This window comes from Diabrotica undecimpunctata, chromosome 1 (assembly GCF_040954645.1).
Source record: "Diabrotica undecimpunctata isolate CICGRU chromosome 1, icDiaUnde3, whole genome shotgun sequence".
Classification (NCBI taxonomy): domain Eukaryota; kingdom Metazoa; phylum Arthropoda; class Insecta; order Coleoptera; family Chrysomelidae; genus Diabrotica; species Diabrotica undecimpunctata.
Genome location: NC_092803.1, coordinates 51,202,059 through 51,220,842, shown reverse-complemented (window position 1 = coordinate 51,220,842; position 18,784 = coordinate 51,202,059). Strand labels below are relative to the sequence as shown.

The 18,784-nt window shown below is 30.2% G+C and overlaps 2 protein-coding genes across 2 annotated transcripts in view; one reads left to right on the top strand and one right to left on the bottom strand.

Moving 5' to 3' along the window:
* Positions 1-9,851, bottom strand: part of LOC140449253 (guanylate cyclase 32E-like) — a 458,979-nt gene extending 449,128 nt beyond the window's left edge. Inside the window, exon 1 of the mRNA XM_072542462.1 lies at positions 9,408-9,851. The gene's annotated coding sequence lies outside the window, so the exon portion shown is untranslated. The remainder of the gene's footprint in view (positions 1-9,407) is intronic.
* Positions 9,852-10,231: 380 nt separating this feature from the next.
* Positions 10,232-11,995, top strand: LOC140445912 (uncharacterized). The gene is made up of 2 exons (XM_072538388.1): positions 10,232-10,448; positions 11,157-11,995. The coding sequence occupies exon 2, from the start codon at positions 11,216-11,218 to the stop codon at positions 11,993-11,995; it is 780 nt and encodes a 259-aa protein (XP_072394489.1). The 5' UTR covers positions 10,232-10,448; positions 11,157-11,215.
* The last annotated feature ends 6,789 nt before the right edge of the window (positions 11,996-18,784 follow it).

Sequence of the window (18,784 nt, the reverse complement as noted above, 5' to 3'; positions counted from 1 at the left end):
TATCTGAATAACTGTTAGATTTAGGAATAGAAAGTAGGTAACGAGACTTTAAGAACAGTTAACGTCCCTTCTAGCAACCTCATGTGAATATGTATATGGCGAGCCAATTAAGTTAGAAAGTTGAGAAATGTTTAAGTACGCCTTTTGAATCATTTTATGCTAAATAGTATTTTATTCACAAAATGTTTTATCCAAAAAGATGATCCAAAAAAAAATTATATCAAACAAAATGTTTACAATTCTCTAAAACGTCTTAGTAGTCAAGGGAAATAAGGACACTGCCCCAGCCAGGTTGCAAATAGGTTTTTTGGGTACTATGGGTACTATATACTACTACTGCTGGCAATTAAATATATTATTTATTATTTAATCTTTTAGTGTATATGCAAAGGTTTAAAATGACAGTTTTTGAAATTTCGGTCAGATCATTTTTTGTTGCGTCGGAAATTAAAAAATACGGCTAAAATTTCGAAAATCCAAAATTTGATATAACTTTTGTAAAAATAAACTTAGGACTTTGCATATCGCAAGGATGACTTAAGATATTGCATAAAAAGTTGAGTCAATTAGTTCTTATAATTAACTAAAAATTTTAAGACGATTTGACAATTATTTTAAATTTTATTCAATTCGTTTATCACACGGAGCTTTTTTTGCAATATTATTGCTAAAGGCGCGTACAAACCTACAAACGCATGCGGTAAGCAGCCACGAATACACATACGTGTGCAAATGTGGACGGCGCTTTCGTAACCTCTCGCCGCATGCGTTGCTTCTCGCGAATGACTTGAGCACACATGCTGCGAGCCAGAGTGGTGTCGGTTTTTTCGCAAACATCAAAGAAACATACGTGTACGTTCGCGCTCAGTTTAGACGGATAGCGTGGGGATTTGTTGCATTTGCAAGTTCGGATTTATTGAGTTTTATTCATTTTATTGATTTATGTGTAAAATGGAGTGGTCAAATGAACAATGTTTGCAATTAATAGATTTGTATGAAGAAAACCCTATATTATGGGATCCACAAAATAAGATTTATTATTCAAAAACAAATAAAGAAGATGCATACGAGTTGATTTCAAGAAATCTTGATATAGATTTAGCAGTTGTGAAGAAGAAAATGAGCAGAAATTGTCCAGTATTAGATTCTAATGCCAAATCTACTAGTAAATCGGACTTCATTTGTAGGGTTCTTCTTTTAAATAAATGAGTCGTCCACCATCGCCTATTTTTCCTTTGTTTTTTCTTTTTTAATGAACTAATAACCACAAACGCGGCACTAACCATAAGCAGCTCCTCAGACATTTTTTCACGAATGGATGGAGCGCCTTGAGCACGCATACATATGCCGTGATTTCTAATTTCAACGAATGCTCTGAGCGCGAATGATTTGAGTACGCACGCATATGCGTGGATTCTCACCTCATGCGTGTGCTAGTCTGTACGCGCCTTTAGAAAATAATAATGATATAACGATTGTGCGGAAACCACATAAAAGTAGAAGACTTATATTTTTAATATATTTTAAAAATTCAATCAAAGTCATTTTTACCATTTCAAAAACATTTTACTAAATTATAGTCATTTTTGACTTATAAATAATTTGAATAATTATTTCTGCAAAAATCCGAATGCCACCTATTTATAATGTATTAGGTATATAGTACTAAAAAAACCATTTGCAACCTGGCTGGGTCATTGTCCCGAACATGGTATTTTTTGCCTTATTTCTCTGGTGTATAGTAGAACCCACATGGAATCATTCTGCATACTTTTTTCCACAAAAATACTAATCCTTGTTCAGCATTCTACATAATTTTATTATTTTGCCACAACTTCCAGTATAAATGTTTATTTTACGATGCATCATTTAATAATTTAATTATTATACCTGTATTATCCGAAGAATTTAAATTTCAAAATTACCGCAAAATTATTTTCATTTGTATGAAAGTTTATTACGAAGGAACCAATTTTCACCATACGTGATATGCAGCATGAATTCACTTATCCACATAGTTTTATATTTTCTAAGTTCAAGAATAAATAAAAACTCCAATAAAAGGATTGAGAAAGGTTGAAAGGATGTGTTAATATTTTTCCTACTAGACTACGATCCAATGAAACTTTGCTTTTAATGTCAATGATGTGCTAATAAAACCTAATCAGTCTTAGCTTATCCTACTTGATTCGAAATAAGGCAACAAGAGAAAGATGAAGTGAATTAAAAATTGTTTTAATTTAGGAGTAGAGTTATCTATTTTTTAAGTAAAATCGCAAAATAAGGTACAAAATATTATTGAAAAGTGTGTAAAATTAATTGATGAATCTAAATTTGATCGGGAAACCATTTTATGATTTTTTTTTTTTATTTTGAAACGTATTTTTATTTTAAATTAAATGCGAAAAGAAATGAAAAAATAGAAAAATTGTACTGAAAGCTTTTACATAACGTGCTATTTTTGTTAAATATGGATTATAATATTTTAAGCAAAAAAACGAAAAAATAGTCAGAGCAATATTAAAAGTACGTTTTTTGTAAAAAAAAATTATTACTATCTAAATACGAGCTAGTATTACTATCTAAATACGAGCTAAAATTTTCAGAATATTTTACGTTTTATTGATTTTTTTTTTATTTTATGCAAAGTGCATTTATTCCAAATTAAGTATTTCACCACACATTGTGCGTATTTCTAAATACATTTAAACTGAATGGCCACATCCATTTTGAAAATGTTGTTACATTTTTCGTTTTTCCGGCTTCCATGGGGAAAATTTCAAAACTCTGTTATAACTACTTTATTAAGCAGAAAATCGTTTATCTGAAACATATTTTTTTGTACATTTTTGTATAATTTTGTACCTAACTGATGGGCTGTGCTAAAAATTTGCACATTATTTTTTTATATAATAAAATAATGTGCAAATAATATATAGTAAAATAAAGTGTATAAAATGTTAGACAAATCGAATAGGGTCAGGTTCTTATATTTACTTATTTTAATTTATAAATAAATACACTTCGGTGTTATTATTTATAAATTTCTTATAATAATAAATATCTCTCATGTTACCGAGTAAAACAACAATCCGTTTCAAAGAGGTGTTAACTTAATAATTAATAAATATATAGCACATTAAATATACGCTGATCAACAAACTTGTACTGGTCTTTAAGAACTTTTACAACTTCTTAGGCACACGCCACTTCGCGTAATGATATCAATGAGTTCAAGACACGGAGTTCTAACTTTCGACAGAGTCGCGAAATCACTGAAACTTCGCAAAACTATTTACAGAAAGACTTTCCATTAATGGGCGAAAGCGCAAACTCGATGTTTGAAATTCGCATTAAAAGCAACAGGTTTCCAGGGCAATTGTGTGGGATAGAACGGTAGTCTGAGGGTTATAATTTAAAAAATAGGATCTACAAACGATATTCGGGATACGAAATTGGATATCTGGAAAGGTAATAAATTTTTTTACGTCCGTCAAGAATTATTGAATCAATTCTTCAGTCTACAGCAAATATTTAATAACCGAAAAACAGTTAGCCGATGGTTTGAGTGCAATACACCGCATCTACCGAATGTTAATTTGATAGAAACTATAAAAAACTCAATATACAATAGTATATTGTACGATAAGTATGAAAGTTTTTAGAACGAGTCACAGGCGAATCCTGTACCCACATAGGAAAGTAGGAAATGAATATTCATACAATGGAAATTATGATTTTATTTGGAACGTGATTTTTGTATATTTAAATTAACGTGCATTTGACATCTATGGTCATTAGCGCGAGTTACAATTTACTAAATTAAAACATTTTGACGTGAATTTTTTGCAAAACACTATAGTTTTATGTTTTTTTTTGTCTTTTTGTGAAAAAAAAATGATAAAGCCGCTCATTTATATGTAAGGTATTTTTTAAAAATATATCTCAGTATGCGCCAACTAGCCCCAGGTCAGGGTTGGTTAACGCACTATCTGGGGTTGGTTGACGCAAATAAAAAAAAATATTTAAAACACAGTTTTAATTAAAATGTAAAAATATTTGATCAAAAAATTTAAAAAAACACATAAAATCATAAAGGCATAAATCTAAATAACTAAATATGTATACAGGGTGAGTTTATAGTGCGACATCGGTCAATAATTCCATTGTGGTACAAGATATCCAAAACACTTAATTAAAAAAAATGTAGGCAACGATATTCTCTATACTTGGAAAATATGTGGAATTATACAGGGTGAATATAAACTACGTGGTATAGCAAACATACAATTTTTTAAATGGGGAAAGATATATATTTTTACATATTTATATTCTTGTCATAATTCTTGTTCATATAATATTGGGCTTTGCATTACTATATGGAGTATTTAACAAGTTATGACCAGTTTTATTTCGAAATGGCTATGAAATCAACACCATGTATGTAAAGAAGAAATGCATAAACAATTATTTATTTTATGTAATAAGGTAAACAGTATATTGCAGTTTTTAAATTACGTTTAATTGAAATCATTGACCGAAATTTGTATACAGGGTACAGGCCAAGCACAAACATGTCCTATAGGTTCAGCTAACCTGGACAAAACAAATAATAAAAAAAATATCTAGGATTGTATCCAATTAAGAATACTAACATATAAAAACGAAATCAAAATGTGACAGTAAATAAATTTTAATTTAAATAAACGTAGGAAAATATATAAAACTAGGTAAATTTTTAAAATAATAAACTTTTTGCATATAATCCAAGTAAATATACATTATGATCTGATGCACTTCTGAGCTGACACTATGGTTTTTTGACTATACCCTATATATATATATATATATATATATATATATATATATATATATATATATATATATATATATATATATATATATATGTATATATATATATATATATATATATATATATATATATTTATATATTGATGGCACGTTTTATTAGTTTATCTATTTAGTTTTTAGTTAATCTATTATATGTACTATACGTCTCACGTCGTTTGATTTGATGTGTCATATGCTAGTATTAGGCTAGTTGTTTATTTTGTAATCAGTCAGAGATCCTTTTCAGGTCAATAAAGCGAATTTATTTAATCTCTAAATTATGCTTTATGTATAAAGCAAGTATGTCTATTATCATCTATAGTGTCATGTGATATGTCGTATGTCGCTATACGTTCAATAATAGATAACGAAGATGTGTAGTGCACTTTTGTTAGTCTCTTTGTTTTTTCTATCTAGATATATTCGTTATATCCTTCCCTTTTATTTGCTATGCCGCATGTTAGGATTCGAACAGTTGTTTATTTTGCACTCAGCCTGAAGCCTCTAGTCAATAAATCAAAATTTGTCTTACAGTAAACCTATTTTTATCTATAGTGCCCTATGATATCTCTTGATATCTCTTATGTTGCTACACGTTCATTAATAATGAAGATACTGTGAAGATACTACTTCAGTTGGTTATTTTGTAGTCAACCATAGGCCCTCATTAAGACAATAAATCAAAATTTGTCTTATAGTAAATATATTTTTATATATGTATAGTGCCCTATGATACCTTGTATGTCGCTATACCTTCATTAATAATGAAGATACTGTGTAGCGCTTTGTGTTAGTCGCCTTATTTGTTGTTTCTATCTGAATATATTCGTTATATCCTCCCCTTTCATTTGCTATATCGTATGTTAGAATTCGTTCAGTTGTTTATTTAGTACTCAGCCATAGGCCTTCTTTAAGTCAATAAATCAAAATTTGTCTTTTAGTTAATCTATTTTTTTTTTTTCATAATGCCCTCTGACTTCTCGTATGTAACTATATGTTCATTAATAATGAAATCACTGTGTAGTGCTCTTGTGGTAGTCGCTTTGTTTTTTTCTATCTTTATATATTAGTGATGTCCTTCTTTTCCATTTAACGTATCACACGCTCCAATCGGACCAAACATAAAGGAGATATGATGTAATGCCCTCTTAACAATGCCGCAATGTGTGTTTTTTCTGTCTCAACATATTCGCTACCACTTCTCCTTTCTACTGATGTAACATACGTCATGATTCGACGAACTATTCTACCCCCCCCCCCCCCCCTACCAAAACGCTCACAAAATTATTTAATTCTGGTAATTTTGGTAAAGCGTTAACGTTTGTTAAACGTCATTTTATTTTTATAGTAAGTGTATGTTTATCTTACCCAGTGACATATAATAAATATATATTATACGTCATTGATCTTACCTTACAATTACAGTAACCTATATTTTTAGCAATTTTCGAAAAAATTAATTAACTCAGATTTCTTTGTTCAGATGGAGTTAGGATTTTATATCTAAGCTAACATAAAGCTTTAAATTATTTTGTATTAAATTTTACTTAAAAAATAATATTAAAATTAATTATTAATTATATTAATATGTAATTAATAGAGTATTATTAATTAAAGATATCGTTTCAAGAACAAAATATGATTGAAATGTCAAATTTTGGTATTTCTTTCCTAGATGGCGTCGTTAGTTTACTGGACAAACAATGTGACTTGTCATCACAGCCTTTTACATAGATAGATAATTTAATCTAATATTCAAACAATATGCACTCTGAATAAGTTCTACTAATTCTATGTCACCAAACCCTACCGATACAATGTTTCGTAATTTTTCAAAAACGAACTTTAAATTTGTTTTTTAGTAAAACTGATAGCAGTAGTGTAATTATTATTATTAACATGGGCTATATTATTATATAAAAGGATCGTTTGATTTGCTGTGTACTCGATAATAAATATTATGGCGTATAAAACTGTAAATATATTATGACTAATTCTTTTCTGTTCTAGTTGTTTCGGCACTCAGTTGAAAGACCTGTTCACCTGAATTATGATGAGTCACCCGCGACTCGAAATTTCCAGGCAGGCCGAATAAAACCAGCATGGGTAACTTTCTCGGCGCATCGATCCATCGCCAGAACTTCGAAGAATAACGGCATTTTATATTTAATGAAGGAATTCTGTTGTAAAAGGACAGTTAGTTTTTCAAGATCGCGCCACGTTTTAAATTGTAACGCACGTATTATAATAAATTATATAATCATTAGTGTAAGATAAATTAGTAATAAAGATTTTAATAAATTTGTGAGTGTTATAAATAGAACCTTTAATAAATAAATAAAAAACAATAAATTAGATTAATAAAAACTTAACAGTACGATGATAAGGTATATAAATGGTGTTTTTATGTCTAATGTTAATAGTATGTACATCAGTACGAAATTTTATTTTATTATGGAGATATGGTGGGGTTTTAAAAATAATGATTTTTTGGATTTAACAAGTTGAATGAACATGTCGTCTGAGTTTCATATTTAACCACCCTGCTTCTTTAACTTTGTAACGTATTGCTTGATTTCTACGGATACTATGTTAGCACAGGGAAATAAGCTGTTTTTCGTGACACTCGTCCGGCCAGGTAAACGACAGTTGTTTTGAGTAGTATGGACCTCTGTAACAAGAACCTATATATGTTTCCTGCAGTCGATTTTTTGGACTTTAGTTATTAACAAACTAAGGTCAAAAAACGGTAATTTTTCGCTTTTTTATCAGCAAAAAGTAAAGCATTTGAAACCAATTTGAGAGTAAGAAACTTATAAATCGTATAAAAACCTTTAAAATGGCGCTTTTTAAATATTCCTGTAAAGTATTCAGTTAGAACAAAAGCTAAGAATTCACGACGTTGAAATACTAGAGAGTATTATTTATTGAAAGAGGGTAACAAAATGCAAGTTTGTCAGGGTTTTTTTCTTGTCACGTTCAACATGTCAGAAACCTTTGTAAAAAATATACTGAAAAATAGATGTGAACAGTGAGAAGATAGTGCCTGAGAAATCATGGTTGTATAGACAAATTTTTCACACTGACTTTCATTTAAAATTTCAAGTACCAAGAAAAGACATGTGTGATACCAGTTTTAGATATCAAAATGCAACTAAAGATAAAAAGAAAGACCTACATGAGAATTATGAACAAAATATCAACAGGAAAAATGCTGCAAGAGAATTTCACGACAAAGCTAAGGCGGATGCGTTGGCAAGCAAAATAAATTTCATTCAATTTGATCTGAAGGCTGTAAGGTACTGCCCTTTCACAAATGCTAAAGCAATATTTTACAAAAGACGACTGGCTGTGTATAATCTTACTGTTTACGATGTCAGGGCCAGAAACGCTACTAATTATACGTGGCATGAAGGAGTGGCTGGCAGAGGTTTGCATGAAGTAGCCTCTTGTCTTTATAAATGTCTAAAAGACAATTGCGATGATAAAGATTATGTTTTAATGAGTGACACGTGTGGTGGTCAAAACCGCAACGTAAATGTATCTGCTGTGTTGCTTTACGCTGTTCAGACAGTAGAGATTTAGAGACGTTTAAATAGTATTTGATGCCACAAGAAAATAGCTTCAGAACAATATAAAGTTATAAAATGAATTACGATTATTACTTTTATTATTATTATTAGTAAAATGGGTAAACCTCAGTTGTGAAATTAGATTATAATGCTACAGCAGCAAAGAATTACAAGTAGGTAAAACCACCATTACCATTTCATTTTAGAAAAGTTAGTCTTAATCCTACTACACAGTCATTTGTATTTAAATAGCGTTGTTTAAGTTTTCGGACCAGGTAGAAATTAATAAATTTTAATCTATTGTACTTACTTTTAATTATTATACCTGCCACTCAGTATGTTTATCGCTCGAAATTTATCGATATTACTCAAATACAAATGACTTTGTAATAGGATTAAGACGAAGCTTTTATAAAATAAAATGGTACTTATACGTAAGTCTCTATAATAATAGACTTTTCAGTTAGGGGCACAAAAATGTATCTCCGCCACTTTATCTAATTGTTGATATTTTGAGAACAGAATTTATCCATTGTTGCGTATGATTGTATTACCGTAAATAAAACATTTCTAAGATTAATAATTGGAACAAAAAAGTTGAGAATAAACTACAGGTCATTACAAAATGCAAATATTTTTTTTAGTGATAGGATGTTAAAACAAAAAGAGAAATCAAACGATTTCTACTTAGCGAAACCGAATTCAAATCTTAACCACTGTGTTTCCTAAAATTTGCGAAACAAACAGCTGGATAAATTACTCGGCAAGGGAATCTAAAATTGCATTCCACAAGCCGTTCATCCTGGTCAAAATTCGTAGTGAATTCAGTTTCTGGTACTTCAAACGAAGTAAATAACATATACGATAACATAACGATGTATCAAAACAAAAATCTAATACCGTCATTCTGTGATAGGATGTTATTTCAATTCATAATATTAAAGATGGTACGCAGAGCTTAAATTAATAAGCTTTGATACTCACCGAAATACGTGTTCTGTCTTGTAATTTCTTGTAGTACAACCTAAAGTCCTACATAATCGAACCATTTTATTCACTTATTATTCTAAACCACAAAACCAAAATATTTACTAATACATATTCCAAAAACTATGTCTTATTTAATTATAATTTTAAAATACACCCATATAAGTAAAAAATTATTATTTTTCGACCAGATTATTTTACTGTAAACTTTAAAAAACCACTCACAAAATTCCATGTAAATATCACGAGAAACAAGTGAAATTTTAAACATTGTTTACCCTTTTGCCCCCTTATTTGTTTCACCTAGCGGACCACACACGCACTAAACTTTTTAAAATCGGCTTCACTTATTTTCCCTTATAAAGTTCTATTATTTAGTTTATTATTAAGTATTGTATTTATATGGGATTCTTAACTCCTATGAACACAATATTTAACTTAGACATGCACAAGAAAACAGATTCAGAATCCAGTTTATTATTACTTTTTAAAAGTACATCTATGGTTAAATATTTTCAAGAATTTCTGTGAAATAATGACGCATGTGTGGCTGAAATTTGTTGGTCGTCTACAAATCCAGTGGGTGGAAAAATAAAATAACAGTTTGAAATTAGCTAATAATTATAACTGACGATTTAAAAATATCTTTGCACAAGTATGTTATTATTTTAAATAAAATATTTAGTTAATTGGAATGGATATACTTGATCTAAACCTGATATAATTTTACTTTATAAAACGGTCTATCCGCGAAGTTGTAGCAGTAGACAATTATTGTGTCAAAATGTCAAAATATGTTTTGTTAATATAGGAATTTTGAATCATAGAATTTTAATTTATGGTGAAAAGTTTTTTACAGGTAACATGTATTAATAAAAATAATGGGGAAATGAAAATTAATAATAATAGTAATATTCAAGCTGGAGAACTTAAAATATTAAGTATAAAAATTAATATAAAAAATAATATATTATTTATCCCTTTTTACATCTGTATCTGAAAAACGTCAAGATGGAAGTAAAAAAATAACTCTAATAGGTGAGTAAATGTACATTTATAAGAATATTTACAACAAAACAAAGTTTGTGTGGCATAAATTTGTAACATATGAGTACCTACTGGTTGAAATAAAACTGGTTACAATTTCTCAAATAAATTTTTTATAAGAGCATAAATCAATTGGTGTTTAATATACCTATTATAGGTACACTTATCTATAATGTACTTAATATATTCTGTATTTTTATAATAGAAGTCGTAATATTTTCCAAAAACACGAATATGTAAATATAGATACCAACCTATATTATAAATACCTACTTATTTTTATTGTGTATATATTAAATTAGTTCTAATTTAAAATCTAAATTAGTTAAAATAATCAAGGTAGGTACTTTTGTTTTATGCTGCATATCTATTTATGTAAAAGGAATAAAGGAGAATGGATAAAAAACCACGGATATATATACCGTCTGTCTGTCAAATAGACATCAAGAATTCATTTAATATTCTCCGTGCTCGTGTGCATGTTGGGCTGAATTGTTGGTTACATAATAGACAGCATGAAGTTATATTTGGTGGTGTTTAAATTTTAGAATTTACTATTCAAATAAGTGTTTCTGCTAATGAATCAATTTTTGTCCATATATTCTTCTAATCGGCGATTATTGATAACAATGCCCTTTAATATATAACTTTATTTGTTTTTATTGTAGTGATTTATTTTAATGTGTTTTCCTTTTTCAGATTGTAAGTACTAGTAGAAGTTAGTAACACGCCAGTACCAGTAAAAAATAAAACGAAAAATGAGTCTAATTGATGTAGAATACGAATTATTGGCAGAATGGTTAAGCGAAATGTTAAACAACGAAGGAAGGTACGTCGAGCCAATTTTAAAAACAGAATCTGTAATGTTAATAAAAGAAACATGTAACATTATTAAACGAGATCTTCACATATTTGCATATTCAGTTGACATTCTAGAACTTTATTTGGAAGAAAAAAAATCAAGGTGTGAAGAAGTGGACGATCCTTGTCTTGCACTAATGGCGACAGTCTTCCTTTGTACGAAATTTGTTGGAAACCAAGACGCAACGATGCATATATTCCTAAGAATATTAAAAAAGTTTACGGGACGAAGGTATAGCAGAGAGGTATTTAGTTTAAAAGAAATTGACGTCTTTAAAACTTTGGGCAAAAAGTTACCTATTAACAACAGCGTTGACGATCTTAAAACATTCGTCATGAAATTCGAAAAGGAAAGTCGAATTAAAGTATCTGTTTTGAATCTTTCCTGTGAAATTCTAGAAATCTTGTACTTAACCCGGAAAACCTGGTTTTTCTCTTTGAAAAATGTCTACAGTTTCAACCAAGAAGCATTGGAAGTATTTAAAATGCTAATGCAAAATAGATTTTTCCTCCCTATCGGAATAATGATTTATGCTCTCAAGAACACATCCTACAATAATATCCTCGATGTCGATAGTATATTGAAGGACTTATCTCGGGGATCAAGCATTCACGAGGATCATTTAAAAATGTTGATTTCTCAGATTGATAACGTTGTTAAGAACTCTTTGAATTGAATAATATATACATATATGTTTATATATATATATATATATATATATATATATATATATATATATATATATATATATATATATATATATATATATATATATATATATATATATATATATATATATATATATATATAATTACAAAGTTTAGATTATTGTTAATTATGTTAATGTTAATTAGTTTTTTTTGTTGTTTGAATAATTATTTAAAAATAAAGTATCTCCAAGAAGATCTTGATATTTGCGAAGGGGTTCAGATACGCAGAAAGTGCTCAGATCCGATGGACCAGTTATTGTAAGGCGAGCACGATAGACAAGCTAAGGACTGCTGAAAAAAAAGTTGCGCGAGGGTGGAACCTGGAGACCAACGCCGATCTCACTGCCGAACAACTACACCTAAACCGTTGTCATGGCCAGTGGCGGCGCCTACTGTAAAGTATTGGGGTACACACATATTATAATATAAGATATAAAAATAGAATATTTATTTACAATCAATAATGTATTTTATTAACTTAAAATTATAATTAAGCAAGTTTTGTATTGAAAGTCAAGTCGCCTGTATTTTTTGTGATAAATTCTGTAATAACTAATTCATTAAAATTAAAGTTTGGAATTTCTTAAATCTTTTTTTTTTTTAATTAATAACATTGCGAGTACAGTTAATCGATACTGCCCCATACTGCCGTCCTAACATGAAAGGTCATATCTGAAAAGTTGGGTAAATTGACTTTATTGGCTCACGGCATGCGTAAACAGATTATCTATGTATGTAAAAAATGAAATTGTCCTGTAAGCGTCTTAAGTGCCTTATTATATACCTAAATGGTTTGTCCTAACTGACTAAAAAGCCATGTTCACTAACATAAATTGTCTTATCTCACATATACTAAGAAAAATTGTCCGTTTTAACTTTAAAAATGCAGTTAGGACTATTTAAGCGAGCTTTTTATACTTTCAGTTATCAGTTAGGACAATTTTGCGTAATATGACAGAAGCATGTATGTAACAACTTCAAATAACTATAATTATAAAAGGTATTTGTTATTGTCAGATATTGGATGCATTCTCATGTTTTTTGTATTTTAAGTAAATATATATTGTGGGAATTGGATGAAGGGTAAGTTAAATAATGTTACCTTAGGTATAAGCCATAAATCAATAACTGACTGTAATTAATGTTTGTAGTAGTAGCAAAACACAGACGCACATGCGTCTACATTCTTCGGTAGTAGCAATTCAGTGTCAGTTAGCCGGAACAACGATATATGCAAACTTATTGTATTTAGCCAAAATTGAGAATCATCCAGATTATGCACCTGTGCCGTCCAATGAATTCGACAATAATATAAATGGAAGTGAGTCAGATTCTAGTTACGAATCTAACCAAAATATTTTCTCTGTCCAAAAACATATAGATATTGTCCAACGTATTCCTAACCCCTGTCAGATAATCTGGGAGAGATCAAAGATATGCTCCAAGCACTGAATGACATACTACAAGAAACTGGGCTGGAGATAAATTTCGAGAAAACCAAAATGATGATCAATATGGTTCCCAGCGAAGAGATACAGATCAATAACAACAAGGTAGAATTAATCGATAAATAGACATATTTGGGTCATGAAATTAGAATAACCAGAGACAACCAAACCTGCGAGCTAAATAGACGAATCACGTTGAGATGGGCGGCATATGGAAGGATGAGAGACATTTTTAAAACAAATACCCCAATTCACCTGAAAAGGAAGGCATTTAACCAATGCATCTTACCAGACTTGACCTACGGAGCAGAGACCCTAACTTTAACGAAAGCTACTGCCGAAAAACTGAGGGTAACACAAAGGCGAATGGAGAGATCAATGCTGGACCTGACCTTGAAAGATCGCGTGATAAATGAGGAGATACGCCGACTAACTGGCGTAGACGATATTATACTGAATAAATGACATAAAATCGCTCTCTGAAAAAATTTGGGAATTCAGGGGTGCTATGCCTATTTTTTTAAACCCGTTGAGAATGTTGACAGGAGTGAATACTTTAGGGTAGGTAGTGAACATCATAAATGCTCATAGGTATGGCAGGATGATTTAGCATCCAGTCATCAACTCCTCGGTTATAATAGCTTTTAAATGGAAAGAAGCAGCTCACGTCGAATGGTTGTAATTTATGACTGCAATGGGGCGGCAATGTCAATAAAATAAGCCCAGTATCTTTACACAGATTCAGCACACGAACATCGTAACGACTCTCAAGGTTGTCAAGAATTAACAGAGCTGGGAATTCTTTACTGCATCGCACGTGTTTGATAAAATGCTCTATATACTTCAAAAAATTGTCTACCGTCATCCAACCAGAGGATTGAGAATACTAGAGAAGCCCCAGTAAGCATGAAATGCTTAAATATTTTCCTTGGGAATACAAAGAATGGAGGCACAAAAGTCCCATTAGCGCATGTTGCAGTGCACATTGTTATTAATGTGCCTCTTTCAGCACTTGTCACTTTTCCAATTTATTTTTGTTTAATGCTAGCAAGTACCTTCCCTGGTTCATGCATATTGGTGACACCAGTCTCATCACAATTGTATATTTGGTTGGACTGGATATTATGTTTCGTTATCACACTTCTCAAGTTTGTTAAAAATATAGCCATATATTATGCTTGTTAAAGCTGGTGTCCCTTATCAAGGCTAGCTGCTTCTGGTTTTCGAAGCGATAACATAAGGTGTTGTTTCCTATAATTATTTAACCATTCGACTCCAGCTCGTTTCTTCTAGTGCCAAACTCGAGACACCGTTTTATTATTAGTAATGGCATACTTATAAGCCAATTCACGAGTATGTATTAATGTTAAGCAGTAGCATATTTCACAAGCCTGAATTATGTACTCGCACAATAGTGTTCCTCTCTATTTGTAAATACTGTTTTGAAACCATGGGTTCATCCATATTCAAAATCATTTGTTTTTCTTCATTTGCTAATCTATCTTCACTTTCCGCTGTAGAGCCGACTTGCTTACACCATGCTTTTTGGATGCACTCAACAATGACACAGATGTGGAAAAGAGAAGGAAATCGTGAGCACAACTAAACAAAGAAAACTTGAATATCTAGGCCTTATATTGAGACACGGTAAGTACCGTCTACTTCAATTATTATTCAGGGAAAAATAGACAGCAGGCCTGACACTCGTGGCTCAAAAATCTGCGGAAGTCTTTCAAGCTTCGATCCATTTCCGCTCCATGCCATATTAATGGCATGGCTCATTGCCATGTTAATATCCAACGTTCGCAGCGAACAGGGTAACTGAAGAAGCAGAAGAATAATAATAGTAAAAGTCTCAATTCAAATTCAACATGAGTTTAAGTCATAATTTAATGAGTTTACGTCATAATTATGGTATCTAAATAATAAATACTGAAAGTGATAATGGTATAATAAAACAATAGTTATATCTTTATTTCCACTTTATTGTTTCGGTAAAAACAGACACACTAAGAATATTGCTAATTCACTTTTTTATTAAAAAATCATAACGAGTCCATTGTAATGTTGTTATTTTTGAAAATATTGTCTCCAACGAACACAGTTCTTTCAAAAATACCAACTTTATGTAGAGAATATAAAAATACAGAGAAAACTCTTTCTGTAGAGCAGTATGAAAACTAAATTTGATTTCTTATTCTACTACTAGTGGTTAAAACAATTTTAAATATACTAAACTTATACTGCTACCTGTCATGCAATAACCAAATAAATAATTTTGACATTGTAAATAAAATTAAATTCGGAGTGTAACTTATATCACAAAAAATCACAATTTCAATGAAACAATTCATTCAGTGCATAGTAAAACCAATAAAAAAATATATAAAATCTGTAATAACTGGGTAAAACTTACATAATATCTAGCAAATAATGCGTAGTAAGAAGAAAATCGTCTAATTCACTTCTCCATAATCTTTCACGTCCACCTCTCTTCCCTCTACCTATGGCGTTCAATTCGCTCATGTTTATCCCTATCCTCTTACATGTCTGTACCTCTTCAACCAAATGCATAGAATATGTTATTATTTAGTTTAACTAAAGCTAGTCCGAAAAACACTTTTATTTCAAATATAAAGTAAAATAGGTAGGTGGAACTTACTAACCATAATTCTTGTATATAGAAACACTATATGTTTTCCTATATATTATATTATAAATTGTGTCCACCTATTTGTTAAAATGACTATTTAACTAAGCTTTTTAAAATGCTACTCCTATCACTGCTATGGCAGTTGTCCTATTGTCTGCACAGTAAATCATTTCTTAGACTTTTTCAAAACTTGATTTGAAATTGACTATAACTTGCAACGTTTACAAAAATGCTTTGTCTAGTGTGTTTGTTGTACGGTATAGAAATATGAATATTGAAGATTTGAGCAACAAAAATATTGGAAGCATTTGAATTGTGGATACATAAAGAAATTTTTCCACTAACTGAAAAATTAGAATAACTCTAATCATTATCTTCCTGATACTAACCATTTCAGTTTTGACTTACTAAAACTTACTGCAATGATCACAAAAAAAACCCAATCCGTGAAAAGCTATGACACTACTATAAACTTTTTTCATAAAAATATCACCATCTTTGTTAAATATTATGTATGTTTATAGTTACATCATCAACAATGAGAAAGAAAAGTGCTACATAATTCTATCTTTCAAAATTAGTGGCTACGAAATGTGCCTAAAAAATGTGTGAGTCTTTCAAAGATTATGTGGCAACAAAATAGATAAAACCCTCCTACATAAAACACAGCGGTATTTGTTATCACAACAGCTAAAACTAAATTATAGAGATCGTTTAAAACGGTTTAAAATAGGAAACATAAATATTTTTATTTTGTATATGTTTAAAGAGTCTTGTATTGTTTATTTTAATATGACTTAATAAAAAATGACGGACGGGTGACGAAATAGGCAAATTTATGTTTTTAAAATTGGTAAAATTATTTTAGATGGGATAATGACAAATGATGTTAAATTTTAGTACATATTCATAAAAAGGCGATAGATGTGTAATTAACTTTTTCAACAGTTGGTAGTACTACCAACGCGCCACCAAGTTTTGATAAGATAACTAACTTGTCTTGATCGTTTTGATAGTTGTAATGAATAATTTTTGATTTTGTACTTTTTTCTCGTAATCATTTATGTTGCATAAAGTTATGATGTTAAATAAATATGTTGTGGAGTGAAGTTTGTTTATAACTCTCTGATTTAACAAATATTCTATAATTTGAAAATTATTGTGTTACTCAATATATTCCTGAATTTTTCTTTGATTCTTTCGCTCCGTTTCAAAATAACGACCGTTCATGTTCAACAATAAATTTCAATGGCGGTAAAAGGTATGGAGCACTCATAATCACGTTAATTTTCAGATTTTATGGAAAACACTCGAATTGGCCATTTATTTCTCCGTTTTTTATTAGAATTTATATTTACTTATTGACATCTGTCAAAAACATGAGGTCATTGACATTTTTTTGTATATCTGTATATTATAATATATAGCATATGATATACGAGCCCTAACAACTATATAATGGGACAAATTAAAATATATAACAACAGGCGGGTAACTGTTAATTTATTATTTTTTAATAGTTATTATAATATTGCTAAATAAGGAATATTTTTAATGATATGTAATCGCAAAACGGAATTAATATTGTTTTAAACAAAAAGAGAAATCAAACGATTTCTACCTGGCGAAACCGAATTCAAATTTTTACCACTGTGCCTTCTAAAACTTGCAAAGCAAACAGCTTGATAAATTACTCGGTAAGGGAATCTAAAATTGCATTCCACATGCCGTTCATCATGGTCAAAATTCGTAGTGAATTCAGTTTCTGGTGTAATAAAACATAATGACAATAGACCGCTCCTCAGATCGCTCTGAGGAGACCTAAAGAGGTCGAAATACGTATAAGCGGCTTGTCGCTGCCCTGTATCGAAACAAAAATCTAATACCGTCATTATGTAATATTGTTTTATACAACCCACATAATCTATTAATGTCATGAGGATCATTAAAATATATAAAAAACTAAATAATGGGACAGTAGGAAGTAACTGCTATAATCCACAAAAGATAAGACAATTAGGCTGCGAAAACAACGCAGCTGGATACTCTAACAAACGTCAAACTATATTCTACAATTAATTTCTCGTCAAATGGAGTGAATCGTTGTGTTATTTCAATAAAATGGTTCCTGGTATCTCTACAAATTCAAAAATTCGTAAGTTAGTGATTAAAAATTATTACCGCAACAAAACAATCCTTGAAGTGGCAGATAAAATTAATATTACTAAAACTACAGTGTGGAAGATTTAAGCATTATGAGGAAACATGAAGTATCTTAGATAAAAACGGTAAAAGGCGGGGTAGTGCAAAAGTAGTTCTGATAGGAATAATTAGTAAAAGTTTGCAAAAAAGGTCGAAAAGATACTCTAAGGCAAGTTACAGCTGAATTGAATCATGAAACTGGATTAAATCTATCAGGGGAAACATAAATCTGAATTATAAGGTTTAATGACAGATAACAACTTAACAGTGTACTCGTATTTTAATATATTTTAACATATTTTCTTCTAAACAAAAAAAAGCCACTATTAGCAGCAAAACAAAAACAAACCGGGCTCATGTGGGCAAAATCTATAAACTTTCTTGGTCGGTAGAAGATTGGTCCCGAGTAATTTTTAGTGAAGACTCAAAATTCGACGTATGTGTTGATGTTT

Coding starts and splice junctions, on each gene's coding strand:
- LOC140445912 (XM_072538388.1), top strand. CDS start 11,216: ATGAGTCTAATTGATGTAGAATACGAATTATTGGCAGAATGGTTAAGC.